The 22,205-nt window shown below is 33.4% G+C and overlaps 1 protein-coding gene and 1 pseudogene across 1 annotated transcript; one reads left to right on the top strand and one right to left on the bottom strand.

The window, feature by feature from the left end:
• Positions 1-309: 309 nt before the first annotated feature.
• On the top strand, positions 310-6,137 carry LOC124441093. The gene is made up of 5 exons (XM_046991525.1): positions 310-581; positions 1,704-1,875; positions 2,962-3,239; positions 4,311-4,497; positions 5,051-6,137. Exons 1-5 carry the CDS (start codon positions 362-364, stop codon positions 5,997-5,999), a joined length of 1,806 nt encoding a protein of 601 aa, XP_046847481.1. The 5' UTR covers positions 310-361; the 3' UTR covers positions 6,000-6,137.
• A 10,508-nt stretch (positions 6,138-16,645) lies between these two features.
• On the bottom strand, positions 16,646-17,391 carry LOC124441070 (annotated as a pseudogene).
• Between the last annotated feature and the right edge of the window lie 4,814 nt (positions 17,392-22,205).

The following is a 22,205-nucleotide window of genomic DNA, read 5'->3' as shown; positions in this document are numbered from 1 at the left end:
AGAGTACGAAAAAGCAAAAGATTTTTACAAACGAGCGATAGAAATAAAAACGAAAACTTTTGGACCTGACCATGTTAATATTGCGACAATGTACAACAATCTGGGTTCGGTTTACAGAGATATGGGAGAGTACGAAAAAGCAAAAGATTTTTATAAACGAGCGATGAAAATTCAAACAAAAGCACTTGGACCTGACCATTTTAATATTGCGACAATGTACAACAATCTGGGTTCGGTTTACAGAGATATGGGAGAGTACGAAAAAGCAAAAGATTTTTATAAACGAGCGATGAAAATTCAAACAAAAGTATTTGGACCTGACCATGTTAATATTGCAACAACGTACAACAATCTTGGTTTGATGTATAGAGATATGAGAGATTACAAAAAAGCAAAAGATTTTTATGAACAAGCGATGGAAATTGAAACAAAAGCATTTGGACCTGACCATGTTAATATTGCGACAACGTACAACAATATGGGTTTGGTTTACAGTAATATGGGAGAGTACGAAAAAGCAAAAGATTTTTATGAACGAGCAATGAAAATTTTAACCAATTTAATTGGTGCTGATGAGAAAAGTAAGTTTAACATAAGTAAGCCAAATGATAATCATAAAATCTGATGACTTCGTGCTATTTTCCACTGAAATTTGAAATTATGATTTGTTGATTTTTCAAAAAATGAAAACAAATGACTTTTTAAAAAATTTAAACCAGAAACTACAGTAAAACAAAGACATAGCTGTTGTCGAAAACTTTAATATTGCGCAGAACAGCTTATTCGTCATGGCGTATTAGCTAAGTTTTTCTGAAATTGTTGAAAACTGTTAAAACGGATGTTTTTGAAAATATGAAAAATATTACATTAAACCTCATAGTTTATGTCATCAAAACACGTGAACAATTTTTTATAGTTAGCTACATTTTGCTGACAAATAAACTCATGTTGCATTTTTTGTATCAGTACAATCGAACTGTTCTGCTACTTCACCAGTATAAAACAAACGCAGATTTTTTTTATGCTTGCCTGTGACTTTTCATCATCAAATTTTTTAATATTTTCATTAATAAAAGCTCTCTTGGTATCAGGTGTAAAATGTTAAACTCTTTACGCCAAATCGGACGGGGGTAAGTATTTGTATATTCAATTAGTTTTATTCATTTAAGTGCGATTGCTCTTTCAATGAAGCCTGTCTATCATCATTTTTTATATAACAAAATGTATATGTACATCCCACTAAATTGAATCTTTTTTCCTGACTGTTTGACTGAAATCAAGCAGTAAAAGTGAATGCGGTTCGGATACTGAAAACTCTGATTCAGCAAATGAAAATTTACTTTCGAACTCCGTCGTTGAGGATACAATAGTGGCTAAATCAATTGTTAATTTCGCTACTATCCAACTGTCGTTTGTCGTCTCGTACTTAATGATTTTGAACGCTGCGTTTGCGTTGAAAGTTTCACGTTTTAAAATTTTTGATGAACATTTTGAATATGCGTCAAAACATTCAGTGCTTAACGCAAACATCATCAATGTATCAAATTGTATTTTTCAAATTAACTTGAACCTTAATTCGTCAGCTTTAGATAAAAGTACTTTTGTGAAAAATCATGTATGCATGTTTGACATCGCTAGTTTACTGATTATGTAATCCTCGTAAACTTTTTACCAGCTAATAATCATTACAATTGTTGTTATAGACATGGAATTTTCCATAAAAGCAACGAAAGATTTAGATCTCACAAATGATACCGTGAAGAAGCATTATGTACCTCCTATTGATGATGTAAAGAACAATGATGATTTCTTTATCAAAAATTTTCTTAACGAACATAACGATATTCAAGATGAGATTATTGACAAATTAAAGAGGTAAGTCTCGATAAATCGTTTCTACACTTCCTCTAAATTTAATATTTTGTTAAGATAAGTGCGCACACTAAGCAGAAATTTACGTTTTATCGTGATGACATCATCGGTTGTTATTGAAAAAAAAAATTTGCAAACTCGAAAAGCTTTTACTACCACAGGATAGACAAGTAGGTTTATTTTGGTTTAATTTACGTTGCTCAAACTTCGGTTAGTGTTAAAACAAGGATTAACTTTAACCCTACTCGCTAGGTGCATTGAATTTCTTAACCCTAGGTTAACATATTAATTTCGTAAACAATCAACTATTGACGGGTTTTGTTTTAGACTGAATAGTAACTGTTTTCATTAAACTCATATTGTAAAAGCTTGTATGGTCACGTGGATTTTGGATGATTTTTGATATGATAATATATTACATCAAAAGCTGTCCCTGTGATAACAAAAGATCTCGAGGCAACCATGTTATTTTCACACTAGCTAAGTTTTATTATCTGCAACATTCATACGTATGGTAACTGGCTTGCTAATTTCATATTGTACTTTATGACAAATTCCGAAATGCATATAATTAATTTGGGATGATGTGATTAAACTTTGTTTTAAAAGTCAAAAACGCAAAAAAAAAATCAAGTTTTAAAGAACTGGCGATGGCCAGCGCTTGCCCCAAATTGCTTAAAATTTTGATAGCTTGTGCAAAACAGTCCTTATTTTTACTCAAAGTGAATGAATTGTTCTCCGATAAATTTTTCGTACACAAAGCCTGTTTTGAAGGACTTTTAACAACGGTATTTTCACTGGTAAAACATTTTGCATTTTCCATTTTCAAAAATTTCATTATTTGCTGTACCAAAGACGTACCAAATTAAGCGGTAAAGATACTCTGTTTATTATACAGAGTCTTTATAAGCGACTGTTGAATTAAGTTTACTGCTATAATATCAGTACCAAAATTTTCCAACGCTATAGTAACCTCTGAACGACACTACTTTCATTTATTGTATCATGAATATGAAATTAAATACATGAATATGTACTAAATTTAATTGTTTTCAATATTTGTTTGACTTTTAAAATAATATTTTATAGTTTTTCTTGGATTTGTGGTGGATATGGTGTACAGTGGAAACCTCGTCTTTCTTTGTTTGTGACTGTAGCAGCAGAAAGACAAAATGATGAAGATGCATTAAGAAAAGAAATTGATGAAACTTTTGGATGGAAAGCTTCTCATTACTTTCAATTTATACCGGAACCACAAGAGAAATCGCAATTTCGTTGGTCACAAGACATAGAAGTCATAAAAAGGGAGAAAGGTCCAAATCCCACGAGAGGAAATATTGAAGATGAGTGTGAAACAAAGGCACAAGGTACTGTCACAATGTTTTGTAACAAAGATAAGAAACAATACGCTTCGACACTGTAAAGCGGTCACGATCTGGTAACAAATTTTATATTTTGTAAGAACTCAAAGAGATAAAGCAATAGATAAAAATATGTGCTTGTTGCTTTTAATGCAATATACACATTAAAAAAATAAACATTTAACAAACCACTGACCTTATGACATTTAAGTAGTTGATGATAAAAAGATTTTTTGCACTTTTAATGGCATCATAGAGCCTGACTGGAAACAATATGGGAAATAATTGAAGATAAGCAAAAGATTTAAAAAGGAAGTGTAGAAACATTTCGGACGTCAGCTTAGACACAAATGCTCTAAAGAACGTTGTCACCACTGAATGCGAGCATCCTTTTCTGAGTAAGGTAGATTCCGGAGTGTTAATGAAAAACAGCATAGAATAGCCCATAGATACAGCTCTTGGGTACGATTTTTAGATAAGCAACAACTTATGTTGATGTTGTCATAGTATAAAGTTGATTTGATGTTTAATAAGTACGTTCTCTTGACGATGTCATGATATGATTGGAAAGCAGGCTTGCCTTTTTAGCAGTCTTATATATCTACACTTGTATTTATGCATCGATATTCGTCAGCAAGTTTCTTCTGAGGTTTGAAAATTATATGCGTGTGCACTAAGCTCATAAAGGCGGATAACAAAAGGTTTGTCCAAAAAGCAAGCAAAAGAAGCAGGGTGAAATGCCAGGCTCCCTTAAATAAAATAACGATATGAAACCTAATGATATGCATGTGTTTTGGAAATAAAGCTTTAATCATAAATGTATATAAGACATTTCAAAGGTTGATTTAAATTGCAAGTCGTAAAGCGTCGTTGCATCACGATGTACTTTGTGACTTGGTGGACAACACCATGTGACTCCATCTTTTGTTAAATTGTGTTGTGCGTAAAGCATGTGTTGGTGTACGTTTGTTCAGATTGTTATTTGAACAATCCATACCATGGTACGCCAGAACCAACAAATATGTTTACAAATTCAGTACTTTAATTATTTTAAGTTATATGTTATGTTTTTTTAAGGTCTTCCTGATCACTATGCCAGTTTTAAAGACGATTCTAACGAAGAAAGTTCCATCGATGTTAACCCTGGTTATAGTACGTCAAAGAAGTACTCTCGTCATAAATCCAATGATGATCGTTTATTTGAAGAAATATTTCTTGATAAAAGATTTGCCATTCGAAAAGATGTGCGTATGAAGCTCAAAAGGTGAACTTTTCTCTACAGTTATTTACGTCTAAAAAGACTACAGTTGATACATAAGGATGAATTCAATCATAGCCTCAATCAACAACTTCAAACTAAATCTTGTGTAGCAGTTTTTAATTTTTGTCCGGCAAAGTAGTTCATGGTTTATTACCGGTTTTCATAAGTAAGTGACAAGGAAGTTGCCAATGCAAAGAAAAGACAAGCATCTGTTACCACTCAATGACATAAATTGTGGAGCAGCATATATTCTACAGGCAATGAGATTAAAATGTGGAAACAAGGAGCACTGGTTTTAATATTGATGGGGCATATTTTGTCTAAACGTCCCTCATGGTATGTTTAAGGGGATAATACATCAGTAGCTGTCCCTGTGATAACTGAAGATCTCGACGCAGCCATGTTATTAATAATATTACGTATTTTACCGTAAAATTAAGCACAAGTACGATGAACAAGAATTGATTACGTTCTCCCCCTCCTCTAACGTTCACTATTAAAATTCGATTACACATATATGATTGCATGCTAAACATTTCGCTTTTTTATTTTACAGTTTACCTTGGATGCGGGGAGAGTATGGAAAAGTCGGTCCAAACGAGAAGATACCATATTTCCATTTGTTTATCACAGTTGATTATGATAATGGAGATTTTGATGAAGATATATTGAAAAATGAAATAAATAAGAATTTTGAACCTTATGCTTTGAGGTATTTTGAATTTCGTCCGAAACCATCCACGACACCGAAGCTTCAACTGCTATCAAAGATTGAAGTAGGAAGTAACAATGGGACAGTTTCAAGAGGCACATTAACAATGTTCTGTTGTCACAACGGGATACATTACGCGTTGACATGTTGCCATGTTTGTTACAATGGAGATGGTGTTGACACATTGTATGAAATGCAAAATCAGAACAAAAATGACCCAAACAAATTCAAATTACATTTGAATACAAATCAATACAACTACACGTCGCCTCCAAGTCCATTAGGGCATTTCAACAGCTATAATTTAGAAAAGAATACGGACATTTTGTCAATAGAAGTCAATGGAAATTTTTTCGAAACAGTGGATTGTAGACGAAGAGGAATACAAAACCCAACTTGGAATGGTGTATGGGAGGAGCTGCACGAACGAGTTAACATAGCACGTGAGCTAGTCGAAGTTAAAAAATATGACAATAGGCGTATGAAAGGAGAAATTGTTAATGATTCTTATTCCTGTCATGATCCTGAAAACAGGATTGATATTGATGATGCTGTTTTGGTGCAGTGCGATGAAACTTTCCTTGAAAAGGGTGAGTCAGGTGTGCTGGTATATTTTCGTGATGAAGATGGTAGAAGAATTCCTTTTTGTTATGGTGTTGGTGCGTATTATTACGAAAAGATCTGCGACCCTGAGTATGAGTACTGTTTATGTTTCAAACTAGATATAGCTTTGGAAAATTTATTTGGTGAAGAGAACTGTGGCTGTTTCCATAAATGTGCGAATGATGTTTGATTGTAGCTAAAAAATCTTCTTATTATTAATTATATTTCATTTAATTATAAAGCTATCTATAGCATGCTACATGGTAGACTGCAGTTCATATTAAAAGCAGTAATAGATATCTCCTGAGTGATTGAAATCTAAAACAAATCATTGAGTACTGGTTCATGTTATAAAGCTATTATTAGCTAAGACTCTCACGGCGGTAATTGGCGACAAAGGAGCATTTTAGAGAGAAAAAAAAGGTTAAAACTCGCGCACTAACCTTTTCGCTCATTTCTCCGTTTTAAAAATCCTTTTGAAAGTTGAAACCAATGACGTTTTTGTTTAAAGCCAAAAACTTGATGTTCATTGGATAAAGTCAATTCACTCAAAATTATTTCTCACTGTATAGCCACCAAGAGCCATATTTTGTGCATTAATTCATGCATATATTATTTTCTAACAATCATGTCTAAAAACATTAAAAGTTAACTAGACAAAGATATTCACAATTGCAATCGTTTGAAATTCAAGATTACAAAAGCATGTAAAGAATAAAAACTAAAAAGCAAATACTGTTTTTTGGATGAATTCGGACGCATTACGAGGCTATGCTAAAGCTATAGAGAGTAACAAAGCGATACAGAGTAACAAAGCGATACAGAGTAACAGAGTTCGACTTCCGACGTTTCACTAGAAACTACACAATGCAAGTTTTTTAAAAAGCTATATAAATATTTTAATTGCATGAATAAAAACGGGCTGGCTTTATTTTAGTTTCTTGTAACGTTTGTAATATTTTGAAAACAAACATATAGTAGTAAAGTAAGACACATTTCGTGAGCTTTCTTTTCGTATGCAACACTGGCAAAAAAAAACTTCAATTTTTCAAAAAAATAGAAAGAATTCCTTCCCTGTTTTTTATTAAACCGCAAACGTATATATTTTATTAAAATTTCTAATTTATGTGTCAGTAAAAAAGCACAGAATGCTATTAATGATTAATAATTACTGTATCTAGTACGATGTTTATCTTGCTATCACAACAGCGTCACATTAACAGAGCATATTTTGTGTTGATGTTTCTTTTGTCTCAGTTATAATATTGCGTGCAAAATTTTAACAAGACACACTTGTGTCAAAAGGACTTTGCTACCTATGCCCTCTTCTTGCTATATTACGTTTATTTGAAACAATGTACAGATACATGGATTGGAGTTCTTTGATGGAAACAATTGTTTGATGCACTTACCGAAATTCTCCGGAGATGACGCATTCTCATCAAGCAAGTTTTTAAAGGAGGTGTTTTCAGCAAATTTCAGTTGATGGTTGAAAGAAAAAAAATGCGGTCAAAAAACCTCAATACAAGTACCTGTACATCGTTTCAAATAAAGGAAAAACGACAAGCCATAAACACCCGATTGTTAGTGAGTTTGCTGATATTTTTCAACAACTGCAAGTTTTTCAAAAGTAAAACACTTTAAGATAAAAGATTGCATCTGGAGTCAACCTATTCCAGATAAATTTGATTTTGGTTGTGAATTTACTTTTCATCACGTCTCAGTCCCTACAGTTTTTAAACACTTAAAAAAAATTTGAAGTTCAACAAAGGTACAGGTCTCGATGGAATACCATCACGATTACTTAAGGATGGCTCGATGTTTATTTCTAAACCTCTGATTCATATTATAAACCTATCATTAGTAAAACAGAGCCTTTGTCGTGGTGACAAATGGAAAATATTTTTTGAGAACAGCAAATACCATGGCGAATGTTTAAAATAATAACGCAAAAGCTCTTAAAAGAACTGTTTAAAACCACTACACTAACCCAACAATTCTAAAAGAACTGTTTTTAAAGCTAAGAGACACAATACTGTCTTTGATAGATAGTGTGATGTCTGATAAATAAGCCTTTGCCGATGAATGAATATTTTTTGAAAGGCCTGCAGAACGTCAAAATTTATAGTTTATTGAAACACCTACATGTCAGATGAAAAGATGATTGGTTCAGGTTTTACAAAATACAAATGTTACAATAAGTGAGAAACTATCAGTTGCAATTTACAATATAAAACATACAATGGATAACATACTCTACAACACAATTTTTTGTGATAAATTTCACCCATAAAACACAATTTTACGATTAGCTTTGGTACAAGATTATTTAAATAAAATTCAATTTTTTTAAATATGCAGTGTAAACACAATTCTATCTGTAAAATATGACAAAATGTTAACAACTATAGATTGGTTTTTGTGAAAAAACAAGCGTTTCTCAACCCAAAGGAGGTTTGATGAAAACAACTAAAAGAGACGATGTGATTCCAAAGGCTATATTCATATATACAGAAACTTTACTATTATGTTGTTTGTATCTATGAGCTCCAAAAAGATTTAAAATTTAAATTGCTGACAAACTGTTCCGCCCATTCTTACACGACTGGGGTATGATTCTTATAAAAAATGTGGTATTACTTAAATTACGTAAATACTGGAATCAAAATATGTGTTATGGATAAATAACAAATTTGACATTTACTCACAAATAATAAAAGTGTTTGTAATGTTTTACTTCCTTACTCCTCGCATGTCGTCTGACAAACTCATTGGTCCTACGGTTATGTTGTTGTTAACTCGAAAGATAAAAGAACTGAATGAAATAAGACTACAGCTTTCATAAATTATATGTTTTAAGTGATTCACTGTTTATATAGTGTAAATACTGTTTTTTGTGTGTGTCTCTAACCCAATGCCAAAACTTTTTTTCCCTTTTTGCAGTTTATGTACGATATATTTTACACGTTCTAATAAATCTAGAAATTACAATTTTATAATCTTAATCTACTGTCCGTTTTTTGAGCTAAAAATAGACATGAAATAATTTCTCAATTCTAAAATAGTTTGAACAAAATGTCTCAATTTTATTGAAAAACATGCTTGTCCATAATTTTCCCAAATAGCTATCACTCGTAACCATGCTAATTAAATTCTCTGGCAACTTTAATCACGTCTATGAATGCCAAGCATTAAGAGATTATATTATATCTTTTCTCGTTTATTGTATACAGTGGCAAAAATCATGGTGAACTGGCGTGAGGCAGCTACCCTCCCCCCCCTTTTGTAAAATCGGTGATTTGTGGGAAGTTTTAAGTTATGTAGGAAACATGAAAAGAACTGAAAGTTCTTAAATTCAGAAAAACATTTTTGGAGCTTTTGGAAACTTGAGTAGCTTTTATTTACTTTCTTTTTATGTTATCACTGTTTTCATAGATACCTTATGTTACATGATAGCAACTACTATCATGTAATATCATTATTATATCATATTATAATTTCATATATAATTAATTAGAACGTTATCTAGAAGCTTGCTTGCATGCGCTAGAAACTTGCTTACATGCGTAAACACTTTGGAACCGTAACCGCATTTGTTGTTGTTGTGGTTAACTACATCTTGCTGTAACATACTGTATTGCGTATGGGATGTAGGTCACAAAAACACAATACTTCCGATTAGATATTATATATATATCAGTAGATTAGACCACTGAGTACAACCTACGAGGTAAACCTACGAGCACAAGCTACGAGGAGACAAACTTAGGAGGCATAGCCTACCGAAGTAGGTTGACAAGCTACAATCTACCAGACAACTATCTTGGCTTCTGTGCCAAAACTATCTTTTGGCTTCTGTGCTTTAATCTATTGGAAAACTATTGTGAGTCATTGTTGGACTCACGAACGCTCAAGAATAAAGACTCACGGTTGTACTCAGACAGAGGAGATAAGTTTTACTCATACTTATTGATATTATTATTAAGACACTTATCTACTTTTTATATTTACGCGTTGATTAATAAATTGTTTGAGAAATATAACTGGTTCACACTATCTTTGTTGCGTGTGGAAATAGAACCAAAATTAATAGTTATTCTTTCGGGACCACGCACGTAACACCTTAGAACATCCTTTATGGAATATGAGCACACTATTGGTTGAGCAATTTCAATTGCTCCATAAAACTGATTATCTTTGATGTATTAGAACACTAAAATATTTATGCTTCCATCGATCTTAATTTTCCTCTGAACTATATATAATTAAAAGGAATAGTAAGCGCGGGGTCACAGTAATGGCGGCTAGAAAAGACCATCGAAAAGACTATAAACTTGATTTTTGTTTAAATAATCATACGCTTGTTGATGAAAACTCTGATTTGTGAGACTTGCATATTACATAGTTTGAAGCTCTCAAATTTGTTCTGACTACATTAGACAGCTAATAACAATTTGATAGAGAACAGAATCCCAGTACAATATTCCGGTTTCAGTTTACAAAAATATGGGAGAGTACGAAAAAGCATTTTATAGAAGTGTCTGAAAAGCATTTTATAGAAGTGACCAAGTGATGAAAATTCCGTTTTTTTTCTCTTTGCAAGTCTTGCGAGAGTTAAAAAGTTATTGCCTGGTTTACAAAAAGATTTTGCTTCTTTTTCTCCAGAGGTTTACAAATAAATGACAAAAATTTTTCTTGTTTTTTCTATTTTTCCTCTTCTATTCTTCGAGACGTAAGAAAACCTAGGTAGAAACATGATTTTCATGATTTTTTTCGTTTACCTCAAAAGCATAGTTAATCTTCTGCTGTAAAGATCTTATGGAAAAGTTTCACTCGTTACTGTGGGTGCAAAGTTTTTCCTCGAATGTGAAATAGGATTTTACTACTTTCAGGCACTTGTGTCAATTAGCATGAGTTAGTTCTTGAATGATGTTACAATGTACCTTTTATTTTTTTGTCAAAAACAGGTTATATATAAAGACAAATAATTTTACTGATAATAAATATTACAGTTAATGAAAATGCGCATTTGAAATATAGAATGTCTATAAATAAACACTGAAATTAGGGAGCAACATTTTTTGTCAATGAATTTCCCAGCTACTTTAAATGCAATATTGTTATATTGAAATTATAGTTGAGAGGTTACTCAAATTCGGGACATCTTACGTCATATGTAAAGAGATAAATTTTCAAGGTATCGACGACGTCATCCTTTTAATATTATTACGGCAACCAAATCAAAGAATCACAATTCTCTGACACACACACGAAGGACATGCAATATTGTTGCAGGATATGGCAATGTTTTTTGATGCACTTATATAACGGAAATGTTCACACGAACAAGAAAATCTGTGAAATTTACTCATAACTGGCTCAAAAAGCATGCATGAGTGTCTTTAATATTCCGAAACACCCTCGCACCCTTGAAGAAAAAGCTTGTGGATAAACAGTTAAGAGAACAGCTTCACAAAGACGAAATCTGTGCACCAGACTTAAGATATACACCTATATTATTTTACAGCATGTGTTTGCAGTTGCATTATAATAAAAGAACTGCAAACAATAATAGAACAACTGGAATACCCAAATCAACACAATTAGTGTACTCGGAATTTGTTAATTTTTCAATCCAACAATAAACATAAGAAAGCGGATGAAAGAGAGACATGCATCTCACACTAAGCTATAAGAGCCAGATGTTGATTTCATATACGGCTCAATGCTTTACATCATAGAGAAACTCTTTGAATATTCCACCATACTTTCAATAAATCACTCTTTGTAAATTCATTATTCGATTGCACTTTGTGATCTGAAAATTTATAAGGTGGTAATGTATCTTAAAACGTTAGCTACTCGTTCAACTTTTCAAACGACACAGGTTTGAAAAACATTTTCATGCAATCATGTGATAAACACGTGATATACACATGTGATAAACACGTGATCATTGGAATAGAGGAATTAAAACTATAAGTAATTGAGAAATTACGTGCACTTATGAAAAGTATATCCGTCGTACGTGTAGTTTCCTTTGTAAAGATTAAGACGATTGAGGATGAGCGTTCAAGGGAAACTTTTGTGACGTTTGAGGTGTGCGTTGCAAAGTGACGTTTCCATGCGCAAAAATAATCTGTAGCTAAAAAGTACATTGTGAAGTTAAAGCGCGCCAAATACCACGTTGAATCCTAAGCGTTAGTTCTTCGTTAGATTGTGTTTTATTTATTGCTGAAAAGAATAGTTTTACTGTACATGCTTTCTATATTTACGAATCAACAGGAACTAATTACCCCCCTCTTAGACTCAGCTTGTTCATGATGAGTCTGAAGAATGCTAAGTCTCCAAAAGGGGTTGCTCGATGCTTTTTGTAACTCTAACTGGAAAGTAAGTTGTTTGTTGTGCTCTTCGTCTTTAGTGAAAGTTATGTTCTTTGTGGTATTGATTATGGTGTGTAGGATTTGAGCAAGGATATCGCCGACATATCTTTTCCATAGTCTGATGTCTGTGATGTTTGTGACTGATTGTGTTTCGAGGTGTTGCATGATGGCTTCTGCAAGGAAGGTGGATAGTGGTGACCCCATAGGTGTTCCTGAAATTTGTCTGTAGTATGTGTTTTGGAAGGAGAATTCAGTGGAGAGGCAAAGGTTGAGTAAGTCTAGGATGTCATTTTTGTCTAGTTGTGTTGTAGCTTGCCAAGTTTTGTCGTTTGTGAGTAGTTTCTTTATAATTTGTTTGGCTATTTCTAGTGGTATGGATGTGAAGAGTGATGTCACGTCGTGGAATATCATGATTTCGTCTGGTCGTAGTTTAATGTTTTCAATACTGGCGAGGAAAGTGGTGGCATTTCTGATGGTGTGAGGTTTACAAAGGACAAACATCAAAGAAAATCGAAACAAGACTCACATAGCAGAAAAACGCCATAAAACGACAAGATCCGAACTCACTACCGGCAGAACATACCCACGGAAACAACCACACATTCGACTGGACAGAAACTAAAGTACTCGGACGCACAGACTAAACACGCACGCGAATTTAAAGAAGCTTGGTACAGTAAAGACAACGACACAATAAACAGACATATCGACATACCCATCATATACTCACAACTAAGGAAAAAGGACAAAAAACTACAAACAACACCAAAACTACAACATTACACTAAAAACTACAACATTACATAATATTAACACCGATCATATTCACAATACACCAAAACCCATGGCAACGCATTTCACCCCATCCAAACACATTAATCCACCTGCTAATCCAATTAGACGCTCTAAGCGTCTACAAGCTGAAAGCAACTGTAAATAGTTAATTTCCTCATTCTGATGAAGGCCCAGTATGCCTTCTTATCAGTCACAGTTAGAAAATCTCGTTTTCGTGCACCAGCTTCAACAGCCCACAGAAGTGAAGCGACCTCAGAGCAGCTTTCACTTGTTCCTGCCATACAATCGCAGTGCGCTGCTAATACTTTGCTGTTCTTTTCGCAAACAACCCAAGGAGTAAGTGGCTTCTCCGACATTCTTTGAGAGTGATTAACCTGGTGTAGTGAAAAAAGAAACAAGGCGTTCAGTATCATTAGAGCACAAGTGCAGCCAATGTGCAATGTTTTTAGTGACAACTGAGAAGCATTTACCTTAGCAATAAGCAAGCAATGTTTGTCATATTTCTTCACCAACACTTCACGCATCCATCCATTCACAAAATTTTGATAACTATCAAGACACTGATAGTTTTTTAACTGCTCTTTAGTGTACGGAATAACCGAAAATAATAAATACATGCCAACATGAGTGTAGCTTACAGCAGGCCACAGATCGATATCTTCGAGCCATTAATTTGTTTTTATTTCGTACGGATCATCTCCATTGCAATGTCCTAAATTCATTTTGTAACGCGCTTTAGTATCCTTACACTGAATATTTTCTACATATCGAGGCAAAAAAAAGTTTTTTCGACCTAGAAAGCGCTGACTTTATGTTACTAGCCATATTAACATATAAAGCGTGCACATGTGCTTGTCCTCCAGGTGCTCCCCCAGCAACAGTTGCTAAAGCGTGCGTGACGTCACTGCAAAGGGTCAAAAGTGATATTTCTGAGAATTCTCAATTTAAAGCACCTTATAATGGCTATTCCATTATAATGACTATTCGTTCTAATGGGTATTCGATACCAGTTGGGAGAAAAGAAGTAAAAGTATGTGGAGACGGCAATTGCTTTTATCGAGCAGTTGCGTTTGTTATAAACGGTGAAAGTGACGAAAACTTAGCTCATACTCTAGAAATGTGTAACGATGTTTTGATACAAAATCCGGCTACTTTTCGACCGTATTTATTTCGATACGAATCGATGGAAAAGCATCTGAAGCGAAATATTATGTCCGGTACGTGGAGAGAAACAGTGGATATGTACGCTTGTGCCACCGCCTTGCAGCATGAAATTTGTGTTTATGCTATGCTTGAGCAGAAATGGTTTTATTTCACTCCTCGCCTGGTTTTATGTCCATTGTTAATATATGATCGAATCTGTGATTGTCCAATCACTTTGGTCTTGCGTAACTTTCACAGAGCTGCTTGCCATTTCAATCTTTCGCAACCTATCAATAGTTGTTGTCTAGCCCCAATACCTGCCAATGAATACCAACCACCTGTGTTGGTTGATCTTGAACTTAAGGAAGAACCATCTCTTTCTAATGACCAATCATCTCCACTCAAAACTAGAACTGTACCTTGTCCATCAAAACCTAAAACAATATCCTGCAAATCCAAACCCAAAAACACATCTTGTCTATCTAAAAAAAACAATATTTTGTAAAACCAAACAAGAAAAGCTTGAAAATGAAAACATTGCGATGAATGCTGACACTAGTACAGTTGTCAGGGATGAGCAATTTCACCAGAGAAATAATTTCAAAGACTGGAAAGTTAAAGATTTGAAAAAGTATATCAGTGACCGTGGTGTACCAACTACAAACTATTTAAAATCCGATCTCACAAAGTTAGCAGAAGCCACTGAGGAGGCAAAACTAGTAATTGATTGTGATTTTTCAAAGGTTTCCTTGGAGCATTATCTTCAATAACAAATGACACTTCCTGTTGTAAAGCGCATAGAAGATCCACTTAAAGGGACCCATACATCAAATGACATGTCAGCTTTACCAACATTTGGACTGTTGGATATTTTCAATCATTTAATAGTTAGTAAAGCAGAATATGACAAAGAAATGTTGGTATCCTGGAGAACACTTGATGATTATAAATGGTCATGTAATGAATTTATGTGGAACTATTGTCTATGACAATGATGATAGCAAGTTTCACATTGTCATTGGCAGTGTTTTACCCTCACAAAGGGACAAAACACCAGAAGGCATGAAAGATTACAGATCCTGGTTCATACTTTCACCAAACGGCTCTGTGATTTTTGCATTTTGTGAATGTAAAGGTGGTTCAGATCAGGGATACAAGCACTTGGGTACTTGTATGTTTGAACTTGAAGAGTTTTTTTCAGGTGAAATAATTTCAATGACTTTACTTCCAACATACTGTCCACCAAAGCCAACAGCAAGAAATAAGCCCTTACCATTGCTGGAAATGAAAATTTGTCACTCGGTGAAACCCAAACGGAAAAGGAAACATGTGTCTCTCAAGGACTCTTATGTTGACTCATTTCACCCAATGCTAAATCGTATGAGAACCACAATAAGTGAAGTAGACAAAGTATAATTTGCCAGGAAGTTGAGAGACATTGATGAAAATTCTGGTACTTTGGATTTTCTTCCAGAATGCCCACATTCAGACAAAGTAAAAAAAAAATGAAAACTGTTTTTAAACTTAATAGTCTTAACATAGAAACATAGAAAGCTAAAATATTTGCAAAGGAAAATCAACATTTGATTAAAAAGAGTGAAAAAAGCCTGTGATACCTTCATTAGCGCATTAAAATGCACTGAAGAAGAACAATTGTTCATTTCAGCTGCAACAAAAGGACAATCCAAAAATGAAGAATGGCATAAAATGAGACATGCTATGGTAACAGGCAAAAAAATCAAAGCTATTTACACTAGACAAAAACTCACCCTTCAGCTGATTTAACAAAACTGTTGGTAATTTTTGAAGACAAGAACAATTTGATAAACTCAAATGCTATGCAATATGGACTAGACAAAGAAAAAGAACTCTGTATCTTTACAAGAGACTGCGCACAAAGAAGCATGAAAAAGTTAAAATAGAAGAACCAGAGTTGCTTGTTGACCCCAAAAATTTATGGATGGGGTGAGTTTGGATGGAATTTGCCAATGTGAATGCTGTGGCTCAAGGACTCTTGAAATTAAGTGCCCTCTAACATCCAAGAATATGCATCCCAAATCTGCATTTTTCTCAACAGCTATTTGTGGGAAAACTAATGATAGTGGAAAGAAAGTGTTGAACAGGAACCATTTATAATACTTTCAAGTCCAAATGTGTATGGCTATAAGCCAAATCGACAAATGTAATTTTATTGTATTTACAGAAAAAGAAATTGATATAGTACAAATACCATTTGATGCTGACTTCTGGAGTGATGTATTTAAAACTGTGTTTCTTTTCTATAAGAATTATATGATTAGTAGTCTTTTATTGAAATATGTGCAATGATAGACTTTTATATTTACAAATAATAGTTTTTCAAAACAAAAATATTAAGTATAATTTATTTTAGATTATGTAAGGACTACTTTATAGCATGCTTTCCTAAATTACATATAGCGGCACACAGAAAGAAAATGTTGTCCAAAACTGGTTTTAATGTCAATGGAATAACTCCTGGTAAAATCTGAAATTGCTAATAGGCAGGAGAAACAAGGTGAACTTTCTTCACCACAAGTAGATCTTTAACAAGGCATCCCTTATCAGTCATGACACCATCACCTTTTTCTAGCAAGTTTATGAGACCAGAGTTGGTGACAATTTCCTTGTCAGAGACTGAACCAGTCCAAAGGGGGTGGGATGAAGGAAAAAATACCAGTTGGGGTAAAGCCAACTAATAGTTTAGCGGTATTCCAATGCTTATAGCTGCTCCATGAGATTTTCTGGCTCTCAAGTATCTTAGGTTTTTATATAAAAAATTCTGTGCAAATCAATAATTATCCTTAAGTTTTTAAATTTCTGAAATTGCTTAGGTAGTTTCTCTTTGATTTCAGACTAACTTGGCTAAGGCACAAAGAATGAAAGCTCGTTAGACAGGAATTTAACCCAAGTCGTATAAATCCGGGAAACATGGCTAGCTGAAACAGAAAATGTATCAGCCAAAAACATGACATCAAATCGTTTTCATGTCCTGACAAGAGTAAGAATGAATTCTTCCCAATGTGTCAATACTCTTGAGACATGCCCTCTTTTAATAGGCTGGGCAGTGGCTTTATCAGTGGAACCTCTCCAATACCTTAGACTCTTTACTTTCTCTTTAATCAAACTGAAAACTAAGTTCAACTTTTCTAGTAACAATCCAGTGTGGTGGTAGCAATTCTTCTGGCAAATAGCTTGTTCAATAAAAAAGTTTCTTTTCAACGTTTTAACATCGCTCTGGCAAAAACATCAATGAGGTCATGTTTATCACTTTCAAAGCTGTAGCTATCATCAGAATCATTACTTGTAACATCCAAGTCTGTTGTACAATTTATTTGTGGACTGTCTTGGTGCACAGACTCTGGCTCAGTAAACTAATCGGGAACAGTGATTTCAGCTGCAAAAAAAGCCTCATCCTCATGTTCAAAGCTTTTCTCAGTACTGCCTTCACACAGAATTTTTCGTCTCTTTCTTTTCGGAATATTTGATTTGCTTCTATCTTTCGGCGGTAATCGTTTACTGCTTTCTTTTGATTGGCATTCTTTTAGATACAAAGTTCGATTGGGACCGCCTTCGGATCGATAAACAGCAAGAAAATGATTAGAACAAACCTTCGTATTAGTAGTGACTTTAAAGTTTTTCCTGTTGATCAGCTTTTCCAAGCACTTTTGTCTTTCGCGTTTTTCGGAGAAAAAAAGCGAAGAATACCAACGTGATCGGAAACGATATACTTTTCAGGATATCTCCTATCGTTATCACAGCCATAAACAGCACAGTGATCCCCTTTTCCCATTATAATTTGAATATAAACTTTTTACGAAGAGATATATTTACAAAGATACACAATGTTTGTCCCCTGGCGATCCCAGAATGCATTGCAAAAACCGCGCAAATTTAAGGGAGACTGGCAACCGGAATATACCTCATTAGTGCACATTCCAATTTCTGTATTGTCAAGCAAAAGCAAAGACATCATGTAGTTGTTTGCGTCTTCTTTAATCTTTCTGAACTTGTGAAGGTATGTTGATGTTAATGTTTACCTGTTATTGTAATATTGTATTTTGACTTTATGTCCAGAATATTGTAATTTGTCATAAATAACCTAAGCCATATCCGCGTTATGTATGTTTTATATTGATAACATTTGTTTCAAACAAGCTCAAATGCATTATGAATTATCTACTATAGAAAAGTACTGACATTTTCAGCTTCACCATACTAACAATACATTCAAATAGATTGTTTCAAATATTTGTATGGCGAAGCTACAAAATTAACAAGATTTGTCAAATTAGGGACACGTCACCGAATTTCAGTTATGGATGTCATTGTGCACTGTAGTTTTGTACTTTCTGACATGAGTGTCGTTAAAATGCAGAAAAGATTTACTTTTGTTATTCATTTTGTCACGTTTTATCCATCCAAAGATTCCAAACAGAGGCCCACTGGCCTAAAAAGACACTGACTGAGGAATTTACTACGCCCATGATTCGTGTGCTTTTTCACGTTCTATTTTCGAGAAAATAATAAATGAATATTGGTAAAACTATTGAAATAAAACGCAGGAAACATAATATTGCTATAATGACTAAATTCAAAAGCAGTTTTGCTTCCTTGTGATGTTATAAGTATTTTTTATTGTCGATTTCAGTTAACTTTACAAATGGCGGTTGCCAAGTTACTTTCTAATGTTGCCAGTTACATTTCCAAATATGGAATATTCGATATGAACTTGTCAATTTGAGTTGACAAGTTGTGTACTTGAGTACTGAAATTGTGAACTTGAGTACTGAAATTGTGTACTTGAGTACTGAAGTTGTGAACTAAAGTTGCGAAGTACTAGCAAACGCGAAAGGTCTTTGTACCCTGTAGACATTTGGCAATGAATCCGTTCAGTAAGCAAGGAAAAGCTTTAGCAATTCTAATCCGTTTGACGGCCCTCTAAGAGTGTTATAATGCGATACGTTTATAATGTGATACGTTTACATTATGTAATAAATTTACAGTAAATGTGGCATTAGAAGCGTATCGTTGGATTTTAAATGCAGGAGTACCCTGCATACTGTGCCCTCGACGTCTGTTGCCACTCGTAACAACTACAGACGACTCATCAAAGAAATGCATTCGGCTGCAATCAATCAATGTAATATTTGCTACTTCTCCATAACATCCGGCCGTTCTGTCTCTCGAGGAATTTGACTTATTATCTGGTAAGAGTAACCAAGATCTTTATTCAAAATTCTACTAATGGATGACCTGCTCGTTATGTTTGCTGGAAGGCAAACTTTGTTATTTTCGAAGTGTTGCTGAATCTCTTTAGCGTAAATAGATGGTTTATTAATTTTTAGATATTCAGTGTATGCAATAACGTCATCTGTACGCGTGGTTCGAACATCACGTTCGCCCTGGCGAGGTGCAATAGAACCAGTGTCTACCCATAGATCTATTATATTTGATATAGTCTTATACGGTAGATTTAGTTGTTTTCGAAATGTTTGTCAAACGCTCGTTATTTAACCACATTTCAGTATTTCATTTCTTACTTCAAGCTTTTCCTTGCTTACTGAACGGATTCATTGCCAAATGTCTACAGGGTGCAAAGACCTTTCGCGTTTGCCAGTACTTCACAACTTCAGTACTCAAATACACAACTTCAGTACTCAAGTTCACAACTTCAGTACTCAAGTACACAACTTCAGTACTCAAGTACACAACTTCAGTACTCAAGTACACAACTTCAGTACTCAAGTACACAACTTGTCAACTCAATTTGACAAGTTCATATCGAATATTCCATATTTGGAAATGTAACTGGCAACATTAGAAAGTAACTTGGCAACCGCCATTTGAAAAGTTAACTGAAATCGACAATAAGTTTTATGTATGGAAGGCATGGTATTGTATAGGTTACTACCGTGAAATTGGCACCACATTCAACACAACATTCCTCACAACATTCCTCACAGCATTCATAACCACATTCAACTAAAATTTATCATTCAAAATGATAAATTGAAAAGTCGTCTTTACAACACTTTTTCTACCAAATACAACAGTAAAAAACAATTCTTAACTATTTATTAATATTTTACTGTCCTTAAACATCACAAAGAAAGTATAAAAGTCAAGAAATTGAAGAACACACTAAACTTTAGGTTACAGTGTACTTTTCATTTCTCTTAATTAGCGTATAATTTAAAAACTACACGGTAGAATTTTTTTAAACTTGGCCAGAATATAGATAATTATATTGTCTAAAATATATCCAAAATCTGGAGAGTGCACAAAAAAATAAGTTGTAGAAAATCATCTACAAAGTCGGATGACACGAATACGCGTTATATAATCTTATATAATTAACTTCCTATATCCAGGTAACTTTGCAAACAAAGCCCTATAAATAAAAAACTACACGGTAGAATTTTTTTAAATTTTTTCATACTGTGGATATTTATATTGTGTAAAATATATCCAAAATCTGGAGAGTGCACAAAAAATAAGTTATAGAAAATTATCTACATAGTTAGATGACACGAATGCGCGTAATATGATCTTTTATAATTAAGTTGAGAATTTCAAGTCATTGCTAAACAAAGCCTTATAAATAAAAAACTACACGGTAGATTTTTTTAAGCTTTGCTATATTGTAAATATTCTTATTGTCTATAACATATCCAAAATCTGGAGGTGGCACAAAAAAATAAGTTGTAGAAAATCATCGACAAAGTCAGATGACACCAATACGCGTAATATGATATTATATAATTAAGTTGAGAATTTCAAGTCATTGCTAAACAAAGGCCTGTAAATAAAAAACTACACAATAGAAATTTTTTAGATATTCATATTGTAGATATTCGTATTGGCTATAACATATCCAAAATCTGGAGGTGGCACAAAAATATAAAAGGAATAATATTCCTTGAGAATGTACTCTGGTATAAACTGTGAAGTTGGCACCACATTCGAGAAACAGTTCTATAGCTAAAAAACTACACGGTAGAATTTTTTAAACTCAAGTATATTATAGAATTTTATATTGTCTAAAATATATTCAAAATTTGGAAAATGCACAAAAATATAAATGATAGAAAAACATCGGCAAAGTTGGATGACTCAAATTCGCGTAATATGATCTTGAATAATTAAGTTAAGAATTCCGGTTCTTTAACAAACAAAGCCCTATAAATAAAAAACTACATGGTAGAATTTTTTTAAATTTTTTTATACTGTGGATATTTATATTGTGTAAAATATTCCAAAATCTGGAGAGTGCACAAAAAAATAAGTTATAGAAAATCATCGACATAGTTAGATGACATAAATGCGCGTAATATGATCTTATATAATTAAGTTGAGAAATATATTATATTACGCGCATTTGAGTCATCCAACTTTGTCGATGTTTTTCTATCATTTATATTTTTGTGCACTTTCCAAATTTTGGATATATTTTAGACAATATAAAATTCTATAATATACTTAAGTTTAAGAAAATTGTACTGTGTAGTTTTTTAGCTATAGAGCTGTTTGTTGAATGTGGTGACAACTTCACAGTTTATACCAGAGTACATTCTCAAGGAATATTATTCCTTTTATATTTTTGTGCACTCTCCAGATTTTAGATATGTTATAGACAATAAGAATATCTACAATATGGCCAAGTTTAAAAAAATTCTACCGTGTAGTTTTTTATTTATAGGCCTTTGTTTGCAAAGTTACCTGGATATAGGAAGTTAATTATATAAGATTATATTGAGCGTATTCGTGTCATCCGACTTTGTAGATGATTTTCTACAACTTATTTTTTTGTGCACTCTCCAGATTTTGGATATATTTTAGACAATATAATTATCTATATTCTGGCCAAGTTTAAAAAAATTCTACCGTGTAGTTTTTAAATTATACGCTAATTAAGAGAAATGGAAAGTACACTGTAACCTAAAGTTTAGTGTTTCAATTTCTTGACCTTTCTACTTTCTTTGTGATGGTTAAGGACAGTAAAATATTAATAAATAGTTAAGAATTGTTTTTTACTGTTGTATTTGGTAGAAAAA

This window comes from Xenia sp. Carnegie-2017, unplaced genomic scaffold (assembly GCF_021976095.1).
Source record: "Xenia sp. Carnegie-2017 unplaced genomic scaffold, XeniaSp_v1 HiC_scaffold_20, whole genome shotgun sequence".
NCBI classification, from domain to species: Eukaryota; Metazoa; Cnidaria; class Anthozoa; order Malacalcyonacea; family Xeniidae; genus Xenia; species Xenia sp. Carnegie-2017.
The sequence above is the reverse complement of the archived record's forward strand: the minus strand, read 5'-3'. Positions and strand labels throughout refer to the sequence as shown.